Genomic DNA, 21,592 nt, shown 5'->3' on the forward strand with positions numbered 1-21,592 from the left:
TAAGTGTACACTGAGAGATGAATGGATAAAGAAGATGTGGCACATATATACAATGGAATATTACTCAGCCATAAAAAGAAACGAAATTGAGCTATTTGTAATGAGGTGGATGGACCTAGAGTCTGTCATACAGAGTGAAGTAAGTCAGAAAGAGAAAGACAAATATCGTATGCTAACACATATATATGGAATCTACGAAAAAGAAAAAAAAGGTCATGAAGAACCTAGGGGTAAGATGGGAATAAAGACACAGACCTACTAGAGCATGGACTTGAGGATATGGGGAGGGGGAAGGGTAAGCTGTGACAAAGCGAGAGAGTGGCATGGACATATATACACTACCAAACGTAAACTAGATAGCTAGTGGGAAGCAGCCGCATAGCACAGGGAGATCAGCTCAGTGCTTTGTGACCACCTAGAGGGGCGGGATAGGGAGGGTGGGAGGGAGGGAGATGCAAGAGGGAGGGGATATGGGGACATATGTATATGTATAGCTGATTCACTTTGTTATAAAGCAGAAACTAACACACCGTTGTAAAGCAATTATACTCCAATAAAGATGTTAAAAAAAAGATACAATGCAAATAAAAAAATGTTGATGGATGTTTACAGATCAGGATGATGTATTTTTCACGCAGGCTCAGTGGCCATGGCTCACGGGCCCAGCTCCACGGCATGTGGGATCTTCCCGGACTGGGGCACGAACCCGTGTCCCCTGCATCGGCAGGCGGACACTCAACCACTGCGCCACCAGGAAAGCTCGGAATGGTATATTTTTAAAAAAGTGAAACTTGCTGCTTCTAAAGGAGCCTCAGCTCTGGGTCAGCAGCGGGCTGGTATCTCCATTACAACAGTTGGCCGTGGCGGGCAGTGGTGCCTCCTTCAGGCCACACAATGCACTGCAGGTCTCTCTGTACCAAGGCAACTCCCTTTATCACCACCAGTCGCTCAGAGAAACATTTATCCAAACCCAGACCTGACTAAAGTGGGGAGACAAAACCCCCCGAGCATTGGGTGTTTCAAGGGAGCTGGGAACAAGCACGCCTGCTGCGTACGTTTTGTCCACTCCTTCTTGCGGCCCCGCCTGGCCCCAAGGGCTCTGAGCTTGAGAACTCCGAGTGGGGGGCCGGGGTGCCAGTGAGCCGGGCAAGTTGAGGTTTCCGGGCAGGGGGCTGCCTCGTGGGGTGGCTCCTGAGCACAGCAGGAGGAAACGAGTCTGCGGCCGGCCCAGGGAGCGGCTCAACGGGCCGAGACAGGTGACAACAGAAAATGGGGCTGCTGAGGTGGGAGACGGATGGGCCAGCGAGAGCTTTCCACGGCCCGGGGCTGAGCCGGGCTTCCAGGTCCTGCAGTGCCTTTATGTCCAGGCCGACGGTCCTCTGTGCGATCCCCACCCCAGAACCATGGGCTCCTGTTGAAAAAGTGCAAAACCCGGACGCCGCTCCGGCCCGCAGGATCAGCCTCTTTTGGAGCCTTGACCCTCCGAGTTATTCAGACATACACTCTGCACTCCAGGATAAGAATCATTGCTCTGACAACCTCGAGGTACAAGGGGCTGATGCTGTTTGGGACAAATCTTGGCTTCCTTTATGAAAATCTCACGGGGGGAGATGCCTCATTTCCATCTGCCTTCTTCATCAAGGCATCACTGCTGTCCCAGGAGACGCTAAGCCCCATTTCCAAGCACACGTCAGGGAGGTGTTTAGACGTGCCTGTCAACTCTCAGCACCCAGGAGCTGAGCTCAGGCAGAGTTCCTCACTCGGAAGGCTCTGAAGAATGAGCATGAGGGCAGGAAGCACGTTGGTCTGGAGTCAAAGGTCAGGACTGGGATGCTGGAGCCGGTTCCCACGTGCGCACGGGCTGGGTCCCTGCAGCCACTCGCCACGCCCCCCCACTCCAGGGCCAAGCAGGGCAGTCGCGGGGCCTATGCTTTGTGGCAGAGCTTCCTCCAGACACTCCTGGCGCCGTGGGTGCAGGTCATGGGGGCCACTGGGGCTCTCTGTCCCTTAAGGGCCCTGCACGGATCACAGGAGGAATACAAAAGCCTCTTCAAGGAAAGGTTACCGTGGAGGAGGCCATAAACAAACCCAGATTATGCTCCAACTGACCAGGCAGGAACCAGGAAGAGAGCAGCCAATCCGTAAGGACTGGGAAAAATCGAGGAGCCGTGAGCGGAAACCCTGAGGATATGATCCAAGCCCTGCTCATGGTGGGAACGACAACACCCACCAGGGCCGCGGAGGGCCGGTGGCAGCGTGGCGCCCTGGTGCTCCCTTCCACCCTGGGGGGCTGCAGGGTCTGCGTGCTGCTACAGGACACGGCCACGGCTCTGCCAGGCACAGATGCCAAAGCAAACTCTGGCCGCTGTGGACACGCCTGGGGCCTCCGGGCACCTGAGAATTGGGCCTTTGTAAGCAACAAGTGGCGGGAGGCGACGCTCTTTTCTTCACGGCCACTGGGCACGGGCTCAGGATTCCCAAGGACTGTCCAGGGAGTGCCTGGCGGGCTGACCGTCTGCCCCATCCAGGCCTCAGGCGTGCACCTCATGGAGGTGTGCCGGGAGGGGCTGAGGGCTTGAGTGCTCCGCTTCCAGCTCAGCTCCGCTACCACCTGGCCTCAGTCTCTCCATCTGGAAAGTGGGAACAAGGATTTGTCCCAGCTTCCCCACGAGGCTCCTGGGGGGACTCGACAGCTGAAAGCCCCAGAGAAAATTCAATGCCAGACACAGCTCTCTGGGGTTGTCCTCAGAGCTGGGTGGGGTACGCTTCCGAGAGCCCTGGGTTCCACGTCACCTTGATCTCGAGGGGGGATTTGCAGATACGGCCTGTGGCCCAAATCAGTGCATGGCTGGTGTTTGTTTGGATGACCCACGAGCAAAGAATAGCTCTTGCATTTTCAAGTGTGAGTGAAAAAAGTGTGAGAAACTTAGCCTTTTGGTGAGAATTCTGCACATCACCTCACAGTCCACAGAGACAAAAACGTTTACTCTCCAGCCATTCATGGAAACGTGAGCCAGGCTCTGACTCAGTGCAGCAGCAAACCCACTCCTTTGGACTGCTGTCCTCCCCGGCCCTGTGGCCACGGCCCTCCCAGCTACGTAGGGGTGTGGTGTGAGGGGCGAAGGCTCGCTCCAAGGCCACAGATGACGCAGAATCAGGGACCCTTGGGGCCAGAAGGGACTTCACAGGGCCAATGAGTTCAGGGGCCTTAAAATCTTTTTTTTTTTTTTTTTTTTTTTTTTTTGCGGTATGCGGGCCTCTCACTGTTGTGGCCTCCCCCGTTGCGGAGCACAGGCTCCGGACGCGCAGGCTCCGGACGCGCAGGCTCAGCGGCCATGGCTCACGGGCCCAGCCGCTCCGCGGCATATGGGATCCTCCCAGACCGGGGCACGAACCCGTATCCCCTGCATCGGCAGGCAGACTCTCAACCACTTGCGCCACCAGGGAGGCCCTTAAAATCTTTTAAAATCATAAACGAAGTCTAGGAGGGAGGACATCTGTTTGCTGAGTCTTTGCTGATTGTCTAGGTCGTCCAGATAGGAAGGAGACTAAAGTGTCAAAACACAGGGCGATGACCTCTGTACTGGAGCTGGGCTTAGACGTCCCTCCTGGTGGAACAGCGAGCGTGCCTGGACCCTCTCTAAGCCTGGGGCCGTCAGGTCACATCATGGAGCCCAGAGCACAAATGTGAACCAGGTGAAGTCACCGATATCTGAGCGTGTTTGAATTGTGAAAATGGCAATTTCATCCGGTTCAACCTGAGAGGCTGCACCGTGTAAAGCCGGATTCCAGGCTTCTCGGGGGACAGTGGTGGATGGTGGAGAATCAGTGGGCCTGGCATCATCAGCGGGTGTGGGCCGCACCATGGGGCCCAGCACGGGCCAAGGAGTCCCTGGCTGGGGATGCAATGGCCTCAGGGGCATTTTCAACAAGGGTGACCCAATGCCAAGGGCGAGAGAAAGTTTTGGAAGGAGTGATGAAGCCCCTGCAATTTTGCAAGATTATATTTGGGCTACAAAAGCCCAACCCAGACTTCTCTGGTGGCACAGTGGTTAAGAATCCGCCTGCCAATGCAGGGCACACGGGTTCAAGCCCTGGTCTGGGAAGATCCCACATGCCACGGAGCAACTAAGCCCATGCACCACAACTACGGAGCCTGCGCTCTGGAGCCCGTGAGCCACAACTACTGAGGCCTGCGCACCTAGAGCCCGTGCTCTGCAACAAGAAAAGCCACCACAATGAGAAACCCGCGCACCACAACGAAGAGTAGCCCCCACTCGCCACAACTAGAGAAAGCCCGCGTGCAGCAACAAAGACCGAACGTAGCAAAAAAAAAAAAAAAAATTATTCAAAAAAAAAAAAAGAAAAAAGAAAGCCCAACCCAAAGATCTATCTCGCTAGTGTGCAAACCTTATTTTGGTAAAGTGACAGATAACATCCCTAACACACAATTCAATCTTGTTCTAGGAACCAGCACAGAACTAGCACAGGTGCTGTTGTAACTAAAATTGTGTTCAATAGGAGATAAAACGAATATATTCTGTAATTTTCCATCTCATTTCAAGATAAAATCCCAATAAAGACCTTTTTGTTTTCACCCTGAAAATTGGGTCCCGGATTAAGTTGATTCCCTTTAATATACGGTGAGCATCGTCCTTGCTGGTGAGGGCCAGCTCTGGCCAAGGCGTGCATGGGGCTCTGAGCCCTTCCTGCTAGATCTCCCCACTCCTGGACAGACGGGCACCCACATCTGCTTAAATGCCTCTGGTGATGGGGAGCTCACCACTCCACAAGGATGTCGGTTCCACTTTCGACACCTTTGACTATTCGAAAGTTAGTCCTTATGCTGATGTTAAATGTCCCCCAACCCCAAGCCCCTCTTTCACATGGATGAGGAACCCCTTAGTGACTCGGGGTTAAAAAGCCCAGGCTGCTCTCGGCCCTGACTCGACAGGCAGGTGACACGATGCTCTTCCTTCATTGCCGGGAGGGGGCTCCCTCCTTCCTTTACTCTTCTGTGAACGTTAAATGACTAAATGATACACTCTGTAGGAAGGCACTGCTGAGCAGCTAATATTAGCTGGTCTGGCTCTGTGCTCTGGGGCCACGCAGACAGCCGGGGAGGGGCAGAGGTGCTGAGGACCATCAGAGGGAATGTATCTTGTGGACCTCCCGGAGCAGCACACCGGGGAGATACTCAGGTATCCGAGACACGAGCTCTTTCCCAAGTGTTCTCCGTGGCCCACACATCTCAGGAGTTGGCAGTTCGGGGTGGAGTGGAGAGGGGCCTGGAGTTCCTGCATCCTCACCCCCACCCCATCTCTGACTCTGTCCCCAGGGCAGGCGTAGTGAGGAGCCTGGGACCCCACTTTGCCAGCTCTGCCTCTGGCTTCCGGGGAGCAGCATCCTTTCCCCAAGCCCCGTATGTCCTCCAACCCCAGTGCCCAGGGCACTCACCGATGTCCTTGGCTCTGACGGCCACCGGCCTTCGGAGCTCCGTGATGAACTTTTTGGCATCCAGGCGTATCTCAATGATGTTGTTTAGCAGCGCAAAGAGCGGGGCCAGCGGGAAGGACGCGACAAACAGGGTGACAAAGCCGAACTGGATGACTGCAGGGAGGAGGAGGTGGCGGTCAGCACGCGCTGCCCCTGTCCCGGGACGGCAGGACCCCCGCCCCACGCACCCGGGTAGGACGGGGCCCTGCCTCCCACGTGTAAGAGGGGATCTCGGACACGCCCAGGCCGGGAGGGAGCTGTGGGCAAGGTTCCAAGTTTTGCTCTGGACCTGAGTCTTGCCTCTTGAATAAAGGGCGTGTACTCACTTAGCATGTGTCTGATCTTAAAAAATCACCAGTAATGGGAAAAAGGTGTCCGTGAGCACAAAGGCCCAGCCTCAGTCACCCTGTGTGCGGGCTGGGACGGTGCCCTAGTGCTTCCTAGGACCTGGGGGGCCCGCGAGCATCACTGCGTCTCCAACAGCCCCCAGTGTCCCCCTCCATCGGGCCTCGGGGAGCCGGTCGGGGCCCGCCGCCCGCATCTGGACAATCTCGCCCCTCTGCCTCACTCCCTCGCTGTTCCTTGTTCTCCTCGTCACGGGCTGGCGGGGCAGGTTGGGGAAAGGGTGCTGAATGGAAGCGAGTGGAGGAAGCTGGCTCAGGAACTGCACAGCCAGACCCCACCCAAGGGCACTCGGTGCCAGGCGGGAAACAAGGAGGCTGGCAGAAAGTCGCCCTGGGCCCGGCGGGCTGAGAGTGACCATTGTTAGCGCGGCGGGGTGCGTGGAGGCTCTGTGTGACCCCTCGTCCCAGAGCCACGTCCCTGGCCCCTCACGTGCCCCACGGGGGCTCCGCGGGATGCTTCTGTGGACGCTGGCCTCGCCTGAAGGCTCTGGAGTTATGATGGATGGGATGGAGGCCACTGGATAAGCTCAGGGTCGGGGCCAGGGGGCTGCTGAGCCCCGAGGCTGCGGGTTCCCTGAATCCCGAGTGACACTGCCTCCTCTTGCAGGGACGGCAGCGGGGAGGGCAGCTGGAGGTGCGGGTGGGTCATGCTCACTGGGCCTTTTCCTCCACCTACCCCATCCCAGCCCGAGTCGGCCTGGAGGAGACTGCCAGGCACAGGCTGGCTGCTCCTTGGGTGGGCAGGAGGGGCCTGCCCCAGGAATTTCATTTCACTAAACCCCAGAGGACGCAGGACTCTCCAGCCACCATAAAAATTAAAATCTGGGGACTCCCCTGGTGGCGCAGCGGTTAAGAATCTGCCTGCCAATGTAGGGGACATGGGTTTGAGCCCTGGTCCGGGAAGATCCCACATGCCGCGGAGCAGCTAAGCCCGTGCGCCACAACTACTAAGCCCACGCGCTGCAACTACTGAAGCCCACACGTCTAGAGCCGGTGTTCCACAACAAGAGAAGCCCCCGCTCGCCGCAACTAGAGAAAGCCTGCACACAGCAACGAAGACCCAACGCAGCCAAAATAATAATAATAATAATAAAATTAAAAAAAATTAAAATCTGGGGAAATGACCGACTGCAGTCTCTCAGCGGATCATAGGCTGCTGTTCTCGGTGTCCATCCTCCCACGGGGTCAGGCAGTGGAGACCCTCCTCCCAGGCCCCACGATGAGCATAAACAGCCGGGCAGAGGGCAGGCCTGGGGAAGCGGCACCCACAGGGCAGGGGGCTGCCCATCTGCCTCCGGTTCAGCCTGGATTTGATTCCGGGACAAAACAGAGGATGTCACCCAAACACCACACCATCTCCTTGTTTTAAGTCTCAGAGTGTTATGGCACCGTCGTCCAGGAAGCTGGGAGTGACTTACTGGGACCAACTCTGCCAACAGGGAGGGAAGCGCCCGCGGTACAATTAAACAGAACCACTCCTGCAACCCAAGGCCACTCCACCCCTGACCAGCCCACCCTGCAGACCAGTCCGTGGCTGGTTCGCCCAGGTGCCTGTTAAAATGCAGAGTCCTGGGTCCCACTCCGTGCAGACCAGGATTGGGCCCGGGAACCAGCATTAAAAATTTTTTTTTGGCTGCACTGTGAGGCTTGAGGGATCTTAGTTCCCCGGCCAGGGATCAAACCCAGGGCCCCGGCTGTGGAAGCCCAGAGTCTTAACTACTGGACCGCCAGGGAAGTCCCCCAGCATTTAAGATAAGCTGTCCGTGGTGGTTAGGGGGCACGACACTGTGGGACCCCTCTGCGTGAGTCTAGCCTTCACTCATCCATTCATTCAGGGAGCACGTATTGAACACCCAGTGTATAGCTGGACCTGTTCTAGGGGCAGGGGGTACAGCAGTGAAGAAGAAAAAAGACCTGCTTTCATGGAGCTTTGATTCTACAGGAGAGGCAGATGGCAGAGGAAGGAGAAAGGGATGGGGACTAAAGATATCAGCTGCGGTGAGAACCAGAAAGCAGGGGGAGGGGCTGCCCCTTTTAAACGCTGCGGTTGGGAAGACCCCTCTGGTGGGGGACTTTCTGAGCAGAGCCCTGGAGGAAGGGAGAGAGGGAGTGACGCTCATACCAGGGGAAAGCATTCCGGGCAGGGCACAGCCCGTGCAAAGGCTCCTTGGCAGGAGTGACCTCTATGGGTTTGGGTAACAGCAAGGAGGCCAGTGTGGCCCAAGTGGAGGGAGAGGTCGGAGGTGGGGTCAGGGAGGCTCCAGGTGGCTGCCGTGCAGGTCACACCTGGCCTGTCCCCTCTCTCTCTCGCCCCACTCCTGGGAGTCATGTGCCGCCTCTGGGCATCCTCCCATCCAGCGACACAGCTGCAGGTGACACGGCTGAGTCCTGGGTGTGTCCCGCTCCGTGCAGGGACCGCGGCGAGCCCCAGGCGGCCAGCTGGCCCTTTTCCGCCCTGCCCCGTCTCCCAGGACAGGATCCTCCCGTCACTCACTCATCTCCATGTACTCCGGGGTGAGGCCCGCGAAGGGTTCCAGCGTGTAATCCACCTCGTACCGCTGCTTCTTCTTCACGTACTCGTCGTGGTCAGAGGGGCTCTGGCGCTTCAGCCTCAGGTAACGGATGAACTTCTTCATCTTCCTGAAAGACACACGACGTCACCTCGGTTAGGCTTCCAGGAAGGTGGGCTTGGGGTTCTGGCACCTCCAAGTTGTTTTTCCAATTCTCTGAGCCATCGAGTGTTCTAAATCCCGAACTAACATCTTTGCCATGACCCCTCTGTTGAGGATTTCCTTTGCCGTTTTCCCCAGGGGCAGCGGGCAAGCATCACTGCTCTGTTTGTGACATGAGGAAACGGAGGCCAGGGAGGGCCCCTCAGGTGTCAGGGGTCTGGCCGGGCCCAAGCAGACTTGGCTGCCTTGGACCATGGAGGCTGGCACGTGGGTTTGGGGCCACCTATGGGTACCCTGCATCCTCAGCCAGTTGGGAGCAGGGGTCATCCTGGCCTCGTCCCTGGCCTCGTCCACTAGGGGTGGCTACAGCCCATCTTCCTCCTGTGTCCTCACCACCTCCCTGTTTCCGGTGCCCCCACCCTGGTCCTGGCCCCACATCACCTGTCACCCAGACTACTGCAAGAGTCTCCTGAGCACCCCAAGGCCCTGATCTCCCCCTTGCTCCGCCGTGACCTGAAGCTGATGCTACTCACGGGATGCCAATCTCAAACAGGTTGTTCTGGATCAGCTGCTTCCCCAGCATGATGATGCTCAGCTGGATGCACAGTTCCATCAGGCAGCCCCCCGGGGCACACTGCGGCACAGAGAACGGGCGTCAGCCCCTGCCCCCGCCCTGCCTATCGGGAGAGGCGACCCCAGCTCCCAGCGAGGGGAGGTCGGCCCTCGGGCTGAGGGTTGAATTGTGTCCTCCACATTGAACCCCCGGAACCTTATTTGGAAATAGGGTCTTTGCAGATGTGACCGAGGTAAGATGAGGTCGTGCTGGCATAGGGTGGACCCTGCTCCTATTGCTGGTGTCCTGATAAGAGGAGGAAATACACAGGTACAGAGAGGGGAGGAGGCCCCGTGAAGACGAGGCAGAGATCGGAGAGGCCCATCGATGAGCAGGGGAGGCCAAGGATTGCCTGCGGCCGCCAGAGCTGGGAGAGAGGCCTGGAGGAACCCTCTCTAGAACCTTCGGAGCGAGCGTAGCCCTGCTGATGCCTTGATTTTGGACTTCTGGCCTCTGGACCCATAAGAGAATAAATCTCTGCTGTTTTAAGCCACCTGGTCTGTGGTATCTTGTTACAGCAACTCCCGGAAGCTAGTACAACCTGGCCGACAGGCTCTCAGGGCTGGAGCAAGGCTCAGAGCGGAGTACACTGCCAGGGAGTAGGCAGCGGTGGGGCTGGATCTCAGGGCTGCTCCTTCCCCAGAGCCACGCAGGCTTGGGCCGTGCAGCTGGGAAGCCGCAGGGTGAGGAAGCCGGCCACCCCTCGGAGGCCTAATGCCCTGTCCTTCGTGGGCTTGTACTGGGGGCCGGGCAGGCCGTCAGAAGCTTAACTTGTCCAAGTGAAGGGAACTCAAGGGACACTGGGTGACACTCTGGGGCACAGCTCACTCCTCTCTCAGTCCCGAGCAAAACTTTATATACCATTACCAAAAAATTTATCCGGGACAGCCATCAGTCTCATTAAAAAAACCCAAAAACTTCCTCTGTTTTATTCTACTCCACAAAGGCATTTCCCCAACTTCTCCAACCACTAAAGAGATTAACAGGGTGTCATCTATGTAAATGATGTGTTATATAGCGGGGGAGCACATCGTGGGCTTTTTGCAAACATCCCTTACTGCGGATGAGGCCTATGTCTTGGGATGTTCAGGGGCCGGCATCTAGGCGGTTGAACTTCTAGACTGTGCCCCAGGCAGCCAGATCACCCTGTACCTGATGCCCACCCCAATCCTCCCTACCCTGTTTCACAGAATCTTTATCAAGAAGACCGTGATAAAAAAGAGCCTTCTTGGGGCTTCCCTGGTGGCGCAGTGGTTGAGAGTCCGCCTGCTGATGCAGGGGACACGAGTTTGTGCCCCGGTCCGGGAAGATCCCACATGCCGCGGAGTGGCTAGGCCCGTGAGCCATGGCCGCTGAGCCTGCATGTCTGGAGCCTGTGCTCCACAGCGGGAGAGGCCACAACAGTGAGAGGCCTGCGTATCGCAAAAAAGAAAAAAAAGAGTCTTCTTTTCCGATATGCTGAATTATTCTGGAAGTTGGAAATTTGGACTGGTTTCCCTGAGACCCGAAGCCCGGCTTGGTCTGACGGAGCAGACAGAGCAAGTCTGGGGGCCAGGACTCAGCGGCAGAAGGCAGCTGGATGACTCACCAGACCTGGAGTGGCCGGAATCGCTGAGCAGAAGCCAAAGGTCACCAGCATTGTGCTTGGCGGGAAGAGAGGTGGGCATTTCAATGTTAAAGGAAAAGAAGTGTAGCTGAGTCCTGTTTTTCCCTCACTAATTCATCTTAACCAAAGAGAAAAACATTCAAGGTCTTACAGACAAAGAAAAAAAAAAAAAGCGGGTGTAACTTTTTGGCTTCCATGACCCTGAAGAGACGTTCTCCTTTCAGGGTCATCCTATATGGACAGACCAAAGAAGAGCGAAGCCCCGTCCCTGCCGCTGGAGAACAGAGCAGGGGTCTCTCAGGGCAGGGAGCTGTCAGGTTTTCCGCGTGGACAGAACCAACAGAGCGGAGCAGTGCGTACGATCTCGTTACCTCTTCCATCCGGAAAGAACGGAAAATGTACACGTAGTCGCCTGGGCGTCCGACAAACCTGCAACAATTGGGGGTCATTTAGAGAGGGGAGAGCGGGCTCGCGGAGACCCCCACGTGGGGACTGGGCCGTGTCATGATTCCCCAGGTCAGAGCCTCCGGTGTCTCACAGGCTTTTCCCTCCGCCCATTTCACCGCCTAAGAATCAGCCACAGGGGTTTTCTGTTGGTTGAACGTTCATGTGATCCCCAAACCAACAGGTGGGTAAGAAAACATAGCTTCAACAGGAAACCAAGAGGCTGAGGGGCAGATAGAGGGGAGGGAGCCCAGGAGGGGAAGAAGGCACAGCAGCCTAAGGGCAGAGGGTGCCACCCACCGTGGCAGGGTCACGGAACCACGCTGGGGACTGCGGACCGGCTGGGGTGCGGGTGGTCCCTGAGGCCGCCTCTCAGCCTCCTGTGGGCTGTGGGAGTAGGGGCCCTCTGAGAGCCTGCTCTGATGTGGGTGCTCTCAGGGGGGGGCCTGTGCACCTTGGCCCAGCTCCAGGACCCCAGGGTGGAGTGGTACTTATAAATCACATGATGCCGAGGAAGGTGACTTCGGGAGGGGTTCTGGGATCAGCCCTGCCAGCCCCTAGGCGGAGGGGTGGTGGGGAGTCTTGGTGGGTGGGCCACAGGCCCCGATAAACCCAGGACAGCTCCAGAGGGTCAGGGCATGGGGTTCACCCCCCACCAGCCTGGAACACCAGCGGCTGCCTTTCCTGCATCTTCTCCTGCAGCCCTCACCCCCTGCACTGTGGGAACCCCTGGAGCTTGCTGCCTGGGGTCCCTGCTGCCTGGGGTCCCTGCTTCCCAGGGTCCTGTTCCCTGGGGTCCTCAATGTCTAGGGTCCCTGCTTCCCGGGTCCCTGCTGCTTGGTGTCCCTGCTGCCTGGGGTCCCTGCTTCCCAGGGTCCTGTTCCCTGAGGTCCTCAATGTCTAGGGTCCCTGCTTCCCGGGCCCCTGCTGCTTGGTGTCCCTCTTCCCTGGGGTCCCTGCTTCCCGGGGTCCTTATTCCCTGGGCTCCCCGATGTCTAGGGTTCCTGCTTCCCAGGGTCCCTGCTGCCTGGCATCCCCAAAGTCTAGGGTCCCTGCTTCCCAGGGGACCCTGCTCCCTGGGGGCCCAGCAGGAGCCAGGCCTCTCCCCAAACTCAGTGGCAGTGGGAGCCACACCGACTGCTCTGTCCTGGGCCAGGTGCCTCCCACCTGAAGAGAGATGAGGGAGGGGAGCCTTCTACTGGACTGCGGAAAAGCAGTGCGTTTCAGTCACTGAAGAAGCCCCTACCGGCCTTTGAAGAACGCCACGTAAAAGATGGGGGTGTAGGAATTCACGAACTTCAGCAGGAAAGCCTTGAAAATCAGCCTCTCCTCAAAGCTCTTCTCCGTCTTTGGAACCTCTAGAAGGAGTGAGACACACGCTGCTGAGCCACTGCCCCGGGCCAGGCTGACCACTTCCCTCAGTTGTCAGAGCAGTGGGGCTCAGAGAGGGTGAGTGACCAGCCCAAGGCCCCACAGCCGGAGGGAGGTGACCTGGGGCCGCCAGGCTCCAGGGCTTGGCCGGGGCACTCACCAATCTTGGTGAGCCACCTGGCTATGCAGCCGTACACCTCGTCCAGGAGGATGATGACCACCAGGTTGATGATGACCGCCGTGGCCGTAACCGTGACCCGGATGTTGGACCGCACGGAGGGGGAGGAGTTCATGGCTAAGGCGGCGGCCGTGGAGATTCTGTAGATGATGACGCCGAGGACGATGGCGAAGGTCACTGCGACCTGCGGGGGGAGGAGGGGACGCTCTTGGCCGGGTCCCCCTGGGCCCATCGGACAACCTCCCCCAGCTCCCTGGGCCCAGCTGTCCCCCCACCCAGGAGCACTTCCACTGCAAAACAAAGATGGGTGCTTCTTGTCACCCACCAAATGCCCTGGGCTTTATGGGTGCTAACTTCACAGATGAATGAGTGGCTAGATTCTGTCTTATAGAAGAGGAGACTGATGTTCAGAGAGGTTGGGCCACCAGGCCAGGTCACCCAGCACGTGAACTGGGATTTTCTGGGTGTGTCTACCAAGCTCGGAGGGCAAGGTTCTGCTGCTCACTATGGGGCATCGAGACATCTTGCCCACCGTCCCCGACAGGACTTAGGGTCGCTGCAACCCCAGTAGCTGCCTGGCTTGTGTGACGGCAGGCTAACTGCAGGGGGGGCTTCCCCCCAGCCTGGATGACCCTGAGTGGAAGCGGTGACGTTCTCGATGCTATTGCAGGAGGTGGGTGGGGCGTGGGATGGTCTGGTCCCACCGGCAACGCTGCAGGCCTGGCTGGGACAGACGGATGGGGTCCCTTCTCCCGACCTCGCCGGGAGCGACCCACACCCTTCGGCTTGTCCCTGGGAACGAGACCCTCATCTTGCCCAAACCACTGTGGGACCAGAACATTCCCTAAAACTTGGACTGGCGGCCACTCGAGAGGCCGGGCTAGGCTAGGATGACAAGTCTGTTCCGCGTGGAGCCGTGTGTCTGCCTGGGCTCATCTTCCTAACCCTCCAAGGCCCTGACTCGCCCTGGAAGACCTTGTCCTCACTGTGTCCTGCCCTGAGAGTGCGGATTCCTGCAAATGCCAGTCCCGAGGGGACACTGAATGGAGGGCAGCTGTGCAGGGCTGTCACCCGAGCCCGACTACACTGCACCCTCTGTGTGTCCAGGGTCCCGGGCATGTCACTCCCATTGAGGCTGTGCAGGGTGGCCCACCCCTGCCAGAACGGCCCCTCGAGGCTCCCAGGACAGCCCTGGAGGGGCATGGAGCCATGCTGTGTGCCTCTGATTGCAGTTTGGAAGGGCTGTGGCTGCTTCACCCCAGAGGGAGGCCACAGCGACAGGCATCTCCCAGGAAGCTCTTATTGTAAATTTCGGGCCAGTAACTCTGTAGCTGTCCATATCTGCGGGCGACTGAACGGTGACCACACACGCCCGGGGAACGTCCTGATGAAGGGGGGGCCCTGTGGTGAGGTGTGGGTACCTCTCGCCGCCAGCTCCCAGCTCCCGGAATGCGGGCTTTCCTGGGAAAATCCCGCGCTCCTGCCAAGAGGCCCCTCCCAGGGGAAGGCACCGCCCTGGGCTCCGGGATGTCCCTCCTGCCTGTGTGTGGAGGTGCAGACGGGGCGCCAGGACTGCAGGGTGACTCAGCAAGGTGCCCCCTTTCCCTGTCAGAAGGCCGGTGCATCCCCATGACAAGCCCTATAGCTGTGTTCCCTCCTGGGTGCAATGCCCCCTCTGGAAGGAAAGGGCTGTGAGGGCCAGGGTTTGGTCATTGTGTTCATACCAGCATCTCCAGGGCCAGGAGCATGGGGGCACCTTGTAGGTGCTCGCCTGCTATTTGTTCGGAGAATGAAGCTCCCGAGTGCAGGACAAAACTGATTCATCTGTGGTGGGGTCCCCAGTACCTCAAGGGTCAGCTAGTTCCCTACCCACTGTCCCACCTTTGCGGCAGTGACAATGTGCCCATTTCCCCGCCTCTCTGCAGACAGGGGTGGCCAGATGCAAGCAGAGGTGTGGGCAGGCCTTCTGGGAAAGCACATTCAAAGAGGGGCTGCCTCCACTGGCCTCTGTCTCCTTCCCCTTCCTCCTGCCTGGAAAGTGGAGGTGATATTGGAGGTGGGGCAGCCATGTTGTGACCAAGAGGGACACAGGCACAGGACAGGTGCGCAGAAGGCCAGAGACACCTGATGGAGGTGCCAGACCAGCACTCCACTGCCCACCATCTTGATCTTTATTATGAGAGTTTCAAGAGAAACTCAAACCCCGCTGAAGACTAATCAAGGAAGTGACCCGTAACACGAGGGCTCTTGTCCAAACTTGCCGTGGCACAGAAGGGCCCACAGCCTCCCACCTCCTGTCATCCCCTCACTGGACCTTCTGTGCTGACATTGCTTCTTCTCTGCCAGGAAGGGCTGAACCTTGGTGCCTGAGTCCCCCGTTTCCCGCACCCCGTCCCCTGTCGGGTGAGCCTCGGGGATGCTCCGGGCAGGGACCACGTCATCCTACATTACCCTGCCAGCACTCCTGTGCATTTGGGGGGTGTGCTCCAGGACCCTCAAAACACGGCTGGGCCCACTGCCACCCAGTCATCCTGACAGCCCAACGGCCCTCCCCCCACCCCCCAGTGGCTCCCAATCCGTGGTCTTGGGGGTCCCCACCACAGATTTCTTTACATCAGAGAGCTCCTTCTTGCCATGTGAGAGAGCGTTAGGGGAAACGGAGTCCTCCCTCTGCTTCCAACTGTTCAGGTTAGGGGGCCTCAGATGCCACCCCCAGTGGAAAACCAAGGCAAGCCCACCTGTGGGTCTCCAAGTTCATACGGAAGGGCGGGGGGTGTCTCAGGGCAGACTATCTGCCTGGCCTCTGGCCTGGGGATGGGGTGAGACCTCTGGCCTCCGTTTCCTCATCAGCAGGAGGGGAACAGGCAGGTGTGAGGCCCTCAGGCCACTGGGCATAGCCCAGCCCTTGGTCCACAGCGGCCATGCGGATGACCTTGATAGCAAGGTCATCGCTACACTGACCACAGGTGGCCCTGACCCATTGTGGGGGGGAATGAAAGCACGGCTAGCATGGGCCTGAGGCCTTCCAGGGATGCAGCCCAATTAACTGGGGATTAAAATCCCCTAATAGAGCCGGCCACGGTGTTGGCAATTTATTCAAATCAGCAGCATCCGGATGAGCCTGGCGTCACGGGCCCTCCGTCACCTGAGTGGCATCGTCCTGATTTTTGTCCCGTGTGTTCTTCACTTACTGGTTTTCTTTAAAAGCCCCCCGTTTTGTCTTAAATAATACCTGTGAACTCCTGGGTTTGAATGACTACTTACTTATGTGTGTCACTCTCAGAATGAAAGATGTGTGTCGGGGACCAAAGGAAACCACCGCACGGGCCCCAGGGCTTGGGAAGCCCCCTGGGGGTCACTGCAGCCTGGGGTGAACACAGCTGCCACGAGGATGGCTGGCCCCATCCAGGTGAGCACCGCACACCTTGGTACACCTCCCTCCTTTACCTCCCAGAGCTCACCATGAAGATGATGGAGACCAAATTGGTGAAGTAGGCTGGGAACCGGTCTTTCCAGGTCAGCTTCACCTTGTCTGTCTACAACACGAACAGGGCTGGGTCAGCGGTGGGGACCATCCCAGTGGAAAGATGTGTGTGTGCACGTATGTATGGGCGCAAACAACTTGGACAACAGAAACACAGTTAAAAAGAAATGATGATGAATGAATGCAAACATCTGGCATCTGGGGCCTTATCCCCGATGAAATGATGCTACGAAATGATAGAAAGAATAATAGTTGTCTAAAAAAGTGAGTCCTCTGTGTACGGGGCGTGATGGTGCCAGAGGCTTTTCTAAATTAGATGATCAGACCCCCGTCTGGGAGAAGCCTGGACTCCTTTTCTTGGCTGAAGGTCTCATTTCCAAGGCCAGAAGATCTAAGCTGTTTTCCTTCACCACCCAGACCATAACAGTAAATTTCCTTTGCAGAGCAAGTTGAAACAAGCCACCAGCACTCTAAGTTCAAACGCTGCCTGCCACGTAGCAATGGCGGAGAGCGGGGACACGTGGTCCGAAGGCTCTGGCGCAGGGACAGCAGGGTCTGGAGGGATCTGAAGTGGACGCTTGTTGCTAACCTGGGATGTTTCAAGAACGGGGTGGATTTTTAACGGGAAAAACGCATGGACGAGGTCAAAGAATGCTGGCACGCGTGATACCCGAGGCCACACATTCCAGGGCAGGTGGCATGCATGTTAACGAGACCAGGGACCGCTGGCAGGCAGCTGCGACAGGCACATTTCACAAGCTCCAGAGACAGCCGAGCTCCCCCTACGAACCCACCATAGCCATGCAGACACATCTCAACACACGTCACAGCCCGCGGGTGCCGAAGGCAGGCAAAGGAACGTGGATGTGAATGTTAAAAGGATAATACAGCAGTCAGTCGGTTGAGGAAAACACAGTGGACTTTGGTCGTCTGCAAACACTCAAGCCTCGCGACGGCCCGACGTGACATGTACCAGTTTCACCCCCGCCATGGCTGTCTTAACCCTCTGCCTCCATTTGTTTGCTGGCTCCTCCGGACGGTGCCGGCGCTTCTGGGGCGGGTGGAGGAAACAAGAGAGCACCGTGGGGTGAGACCGCCACCCAGGCCCCCATCGGCCCCCTGGGCAGCCAGCGCACCCCTGGCTGTGCCGGCTGCTGGGGCTGATTCAGGCTCTGGGCATCTTAAACCCATCAGAGATGGCAGAGACCCACATTCTAAAAGAAAGGCTGCCACAAAGGTAATGGAAATGAAAACTCCAGCCTGGACGCTCGGTGGGCTCCATGGGGCCCCTCTCACCAGACGGTGGCCGTAATTCAGACGGTGCATCTTATGCAAAGGCGAGGATGACCCTGAGCATTTTACGCCCGCGTGAAGGAAGCCACACTCAGAATGAATCCTAACACGTCAGTGAAGGGGTGGATCTTTTCTTTCCTAAACAGATTTGGTGCCTTAGCTGGAAAAATGAAAACCACAAAGTTGGGAGCCAGGGAAACGGAGGAGAAAATCAAGGGAGGGTGTGGCCCCACGGAGGCATTCAGGGCCTGGCGTCACCATCAGAGGCTGGCAGAAATGAACCCCGACCTTTGTCGTTCTGGTGATCAAAGAGCTCGGGTCAAAGCCAAGAAGCAGAGTGACCGGGAATCTGGCACGGCTGCCCAGGCCCGGCACTCGGGCTTGGTCGAGCCCCGGACTTAAGTGGATGTGACGTGGGCCACCGAGCCCTTTTTTCCTTAGGAAGGAATGAAATCCCAACCACGTTCACGCTACGAGGGGCCACCGTAAAGCCGTGGGGTGGACTGTTGGGGGGCGAGGATGCTGCACTGCACGCGGGTCGTGGTGGCTCACCATGGGGGCCTGGGGGCTTCAGAGCAGCAGCGACCACGCCTCTCCCTTTAGGAGAGGGGACGCAGCCCATGGGGGGCTCCTTGTTGGTGCCCTTGGTTCAAGGCCACAGGGCGGCTGCTCCGAAGGCAATGTGCTCGGGACATGCGTTCTGATGTGTTAAGTTAAAAGAACAGTCTTCTCATTTTGGGGTGAGGACTCACGCTTTTGTGGTTATTTTCTCTGCACCCTCGGTCCCTCTCAGACTCTGAGTTCCGGGAAGTGCACCCGCTTTCTGGCTGCAGGAGGACTGAGCTGGGCTTTTGCTCTGTTACGGGAACTGGGGCCCGAGAGGGGGTTTTGCTGCACCCACTTTGCCCCCCCAGAGGGGACTTTTGGTAATTGGGACCCCCAGCCACTCTGTACCAGCAAACTCTGTCCATGGGACACAATGACAAGAAAAGATCGATGCAGGGGTTCGCCTTGGTCACTCCCGGAGGCCAACGGTGCAGGTGTGACCCAGAACACCGGGATCAGGGAAGAGTGCCCTACAATTGCTCCCCATCCCTTCAGGACCTGACTTTCCAGCCTCAGTGAGAGGTTGACAAGGGCCCGGGTGCTCTGTGCTTGTCCCATGTCATATAAAAAACCTCCATTAAAAAAATAACCGAGCACCCCCAGAGGTTTGTGAGAATTCAGGCTGCAAACATGACTGCCAACTTGAATGAGAGGTTTTGGGGGAAAAGAAAGGCATTTGTTATAAAAAAGGTGATGGCTTCAGGAACTTCACAAAAACACTTCTCTCTCTCATTCTCATGGTCTGTGAGTGAGACAAGGAACTGGCCAGCTGCTCAGGGACCCTGTTGGGGCAAAACCCTTCCAACCATCACTCAATGTAGAACTGGAGGGCTGGACATAATGACCACCCAGAGCAAAAAAGCTGCAAAGCTACTCGGTTCTTGATGTTGAAATGTTGGCTGAAGTTTGAGATCACCCTCAGGATAGATCAAAAAGGTAGATCTCTACTCTAGCAGGTTTGACAAATCGGCCCCTTGCTTGTTTTATAAATAAAGTTTTATTGGAACACAGCCAGACCCATTTGTTTACCTGTTGTCTATGGCTGTATTTATCCTACAATGGCAGAGTTGAGTTGCTATGACAGAGGCCTGCAGGATCTAAAATATTTACTATCTGGCCCTGTCTGGGGGCTGGCCCCCCAACTACACAGTGTTTGCTGATCCCTGGTCTGAAATGTTGATGAATGTAGAATGTTTTACTGCTGGGAAAGCCAACTGGCAGCGGCCACCGTACCTCTTTGCTTTTGGATTCTTTCCTAAGAGACTTCTCCAAAACTCTGGCTTCATATTCGGCTCTGGGATGGTCCTGCAAAAGAAACCAAGTCAGCGGGGAGCCTTTGTTAATTCTGTGAGTTTGAGACCCTCAAGAGGAGCACGCGTGGCAAAATCAGCCCAGACATTCCCTTGGACACCCTTTGGGGCCAGTTCCTAGCTGGCTGTTTGTACCATTTCCAATTTAGAACTCATTGTATGCAGTTCATCCAGAATTCTCTACCTTGTGGGGAGCCCTAGACCACTGGGAAGGCCACAGAATCGGGCTCTGTGTCCTGCAGGCAGGTCAGTCTGCACCAGGCTGCAGCCCATCCTGCAGACCACTCACTCTGAACACCCAACCATGAACTGGCCCCTGAGAATATCCTATCTGGAGCTGTGGGGGTCAGAAGAGATGGCAGTAAGTGTCAGCAAGCAGGGGCAGACCAGAGGCACCAGACCTCGGGAGAGCCCAGAGCAGATCAGCGAAGTGCACTGGAACAGAAGAACAGGGGTTAAGAGAGACCCAGAGGTGGGGGAGGAAACGGAGACCCCTGCCCGCCGTGGAAGAGCTGCAGGGAACCGCTCAGCAGAAACAGACGGATCAGGTGTGCGAGAAGGTCCCTCTCCCGGGGAGACAGGCTACTGGAAGACAGAGGAGTGACAAAAAATTCCAAACCTTGACAGCCTCCTTCCGGGAACCAGAAACGTAAAACAAAAACAAAAAGATTTCATTACTAGTGTTGTTTTTTTAAGAAACAGGCTACGTCTGCTAAAGATGATACACTTAAGAACCTGGACGAAGGTAGTTGGACGTGGGTGGATAAGGAGGGCTCACTAAAGGCTGATGCTACTTTAGGGTGACTGCGTGTGTTGCTGCTTCCGCAGGTCACATGTTCTAGGTGATTCCCGAGGGAGTGCTGGGCTGAACTGTCTTAGACTCAGGGAAGGAACACACAGGCCAGATGACTGGGTACACAGGCTTCCTTCTGCTCCGAGAGCGGACACCTGGGGTCATGTCGTGGAGAGGCTGCCTCTTCGTCTCGAGTGACTAACCCCAGAAGAGGCCCTGGCCAGCCGTGGGGGGCTCGCTTTCGGGGACTCATTCAGGGTCCTTGGGGACCCGTGCCCAGTGGCTCTGATCGCCACCCCACCATCTAGGGTCTGAGCCATCAGGGTGAAGAGTTCACGGGATGGGTCCCCAAGGGATCGAACTGCCCCAGCCTCAGGGACATCATGAAAAGGGATGTTCTAAATCTACTTCCAAAATAACAAGACAACACTGCGTTTTGTTCTATTTGAATCTTTAGAACATGCTCTGGCAGACAGGTGACCCAGGGCCCGTCATGGGGAATGGCGTTCCACGCCTGTCTCTGCCCCTAAGGAGCTGTGTGGCTCTCCTTGCATCAGCCTCGGCCCCGCCATCTGTGAAACGGGACGATGAGACCCACTGGGGAAGAGGTTGAACCCAGAGGTGGGAGACGGGTTAAGGGACACCCGCTGGTGCCAGGCCCTGCTTGAATTGCTTTATATCTGCTGACCCAGGGAGACCCCCTCAAACCCTACTCCTCCATCCCTGTTTGAGGGGTGAGGACACTGAGGCACAGAAAGGTTAAGCAACTTGCCCCAGGTCACACAGCGAGGGTGGTGCAAGAACAGCCTGGTCCCAGAGGCTGTCTCATCTCCACTAAGCTGGTGCCTCTTCCAGCAAACTAGCACCCTTGTCTGTTGACAATACTTTCAGCACAGAGCCTGCACAGGGGATTCTCAGCTACACATTTGGCGGAAAAGTGATCCAGTCTTCGAGGGAGTGCGTGTGTGGGGAAATATAATAATAGGGATGTTTAAAAAGATGATGGAAGAGATTGTCACATTACAGTGAAAATGGATGAGCAGTTTCTCTTTAAAAAAACTGAGCAAAAGATTTCATAACATGAAGCTGTGGTCATCGTGGCCACACTTAATGGCTCTGCTATTTGGGAGACCTTGTTCCTTTTTATTCCCACTCATACCATGGGGATTCTGGCTGGAGCTGGCAATACGGGATGGGGCACTGGCAAAGTTTCTCCTGAGCAACCCCGGGGAGGGGGGTCCACCCGCCATTGCAGTGGCCATTCGACCCCGACTGCCCCTCTCTTTGGTGCACAAAGATGCCCAGTACGTGGCTTCCCGCTA

The 21,592-nt window shown here is 56.9% G+C and overlaps 1 protein-coding gene across 4 annotated transcripts in view; it reads right to left on the reverse strand.

Moving 5' to 3' along the window:
• ANO1 (anoctamin 1) overlaps positions 1 to 21,592 on the reverse strand; it is a 91,508-nt gene that overhangs the window by 11,960 nt on the left and 57,956 nt on the right. For 2 of the 4 annotated variants that reach the window (XM_060105515.1, XM_060105514.1), the window contains 10 exons: positions 20,097 to 20,108; positions 19,401 to 19,472; positions 17,242 to 17,319; positions 16,246 to 16,320; positions 12,767 to 12,968; positions 12,482 to 12,593; positions 11,163 to 11,220; positions 9,106 to 9,206; positions 8,395 to 8,540; positions 5,458 to 5,610 (listed from right to left, as the gene is read on the reverse strand). In XM_060105515.1, the coding sequence (XP_059961498.1) occupies positions 5,458 to 5,610; positions 8,395 to 8,540; positions 9,106 to 9,206; positions 11,163 to 11,220; positions 12,482 to 12,593; positions 12,767 to 12,968; positions 16,246 to 16,320; positions 17,242 to 17,319; positions 19,401 to 19,472; positions 20,097 to 20,108 (1,009 nt within the window). The remainder of the gene's footprint in view (positions 1 to 5,457; positions 5,611 to 8,394; positions 8,541 to 9,105; positions 9,207 to 11,162; positions 11,221 to 12,481; positions 12,594 to 12,766; positions 12,969 to 16,245; positions 16,321 to 17,241; positions 17,320 to 19,400; positions 19,473 to 20,096; positions 20,109 to 21,592) is intronic. The other 2 variants (XM_060105517.1, XM_060105516.1) reach the window with 2 other exon arrangements.

The sequence above is a fragment of the Mesoplodon densirostris genome, chromosome 7, assembly GCF_025265405.1.
Source record: "Mesoplodon densirostris isolate mMesDen1 chromosome 7, mMesDen1 primary haplotype, whole genome shotgun sequence".
Taxonomy (NCBI): Eukaryota; Metazoa; Chordata; class Mammalia; order Artiodactyla; family Ziphiidae; genus Mesoplodon; species Mesoplodon densirostris.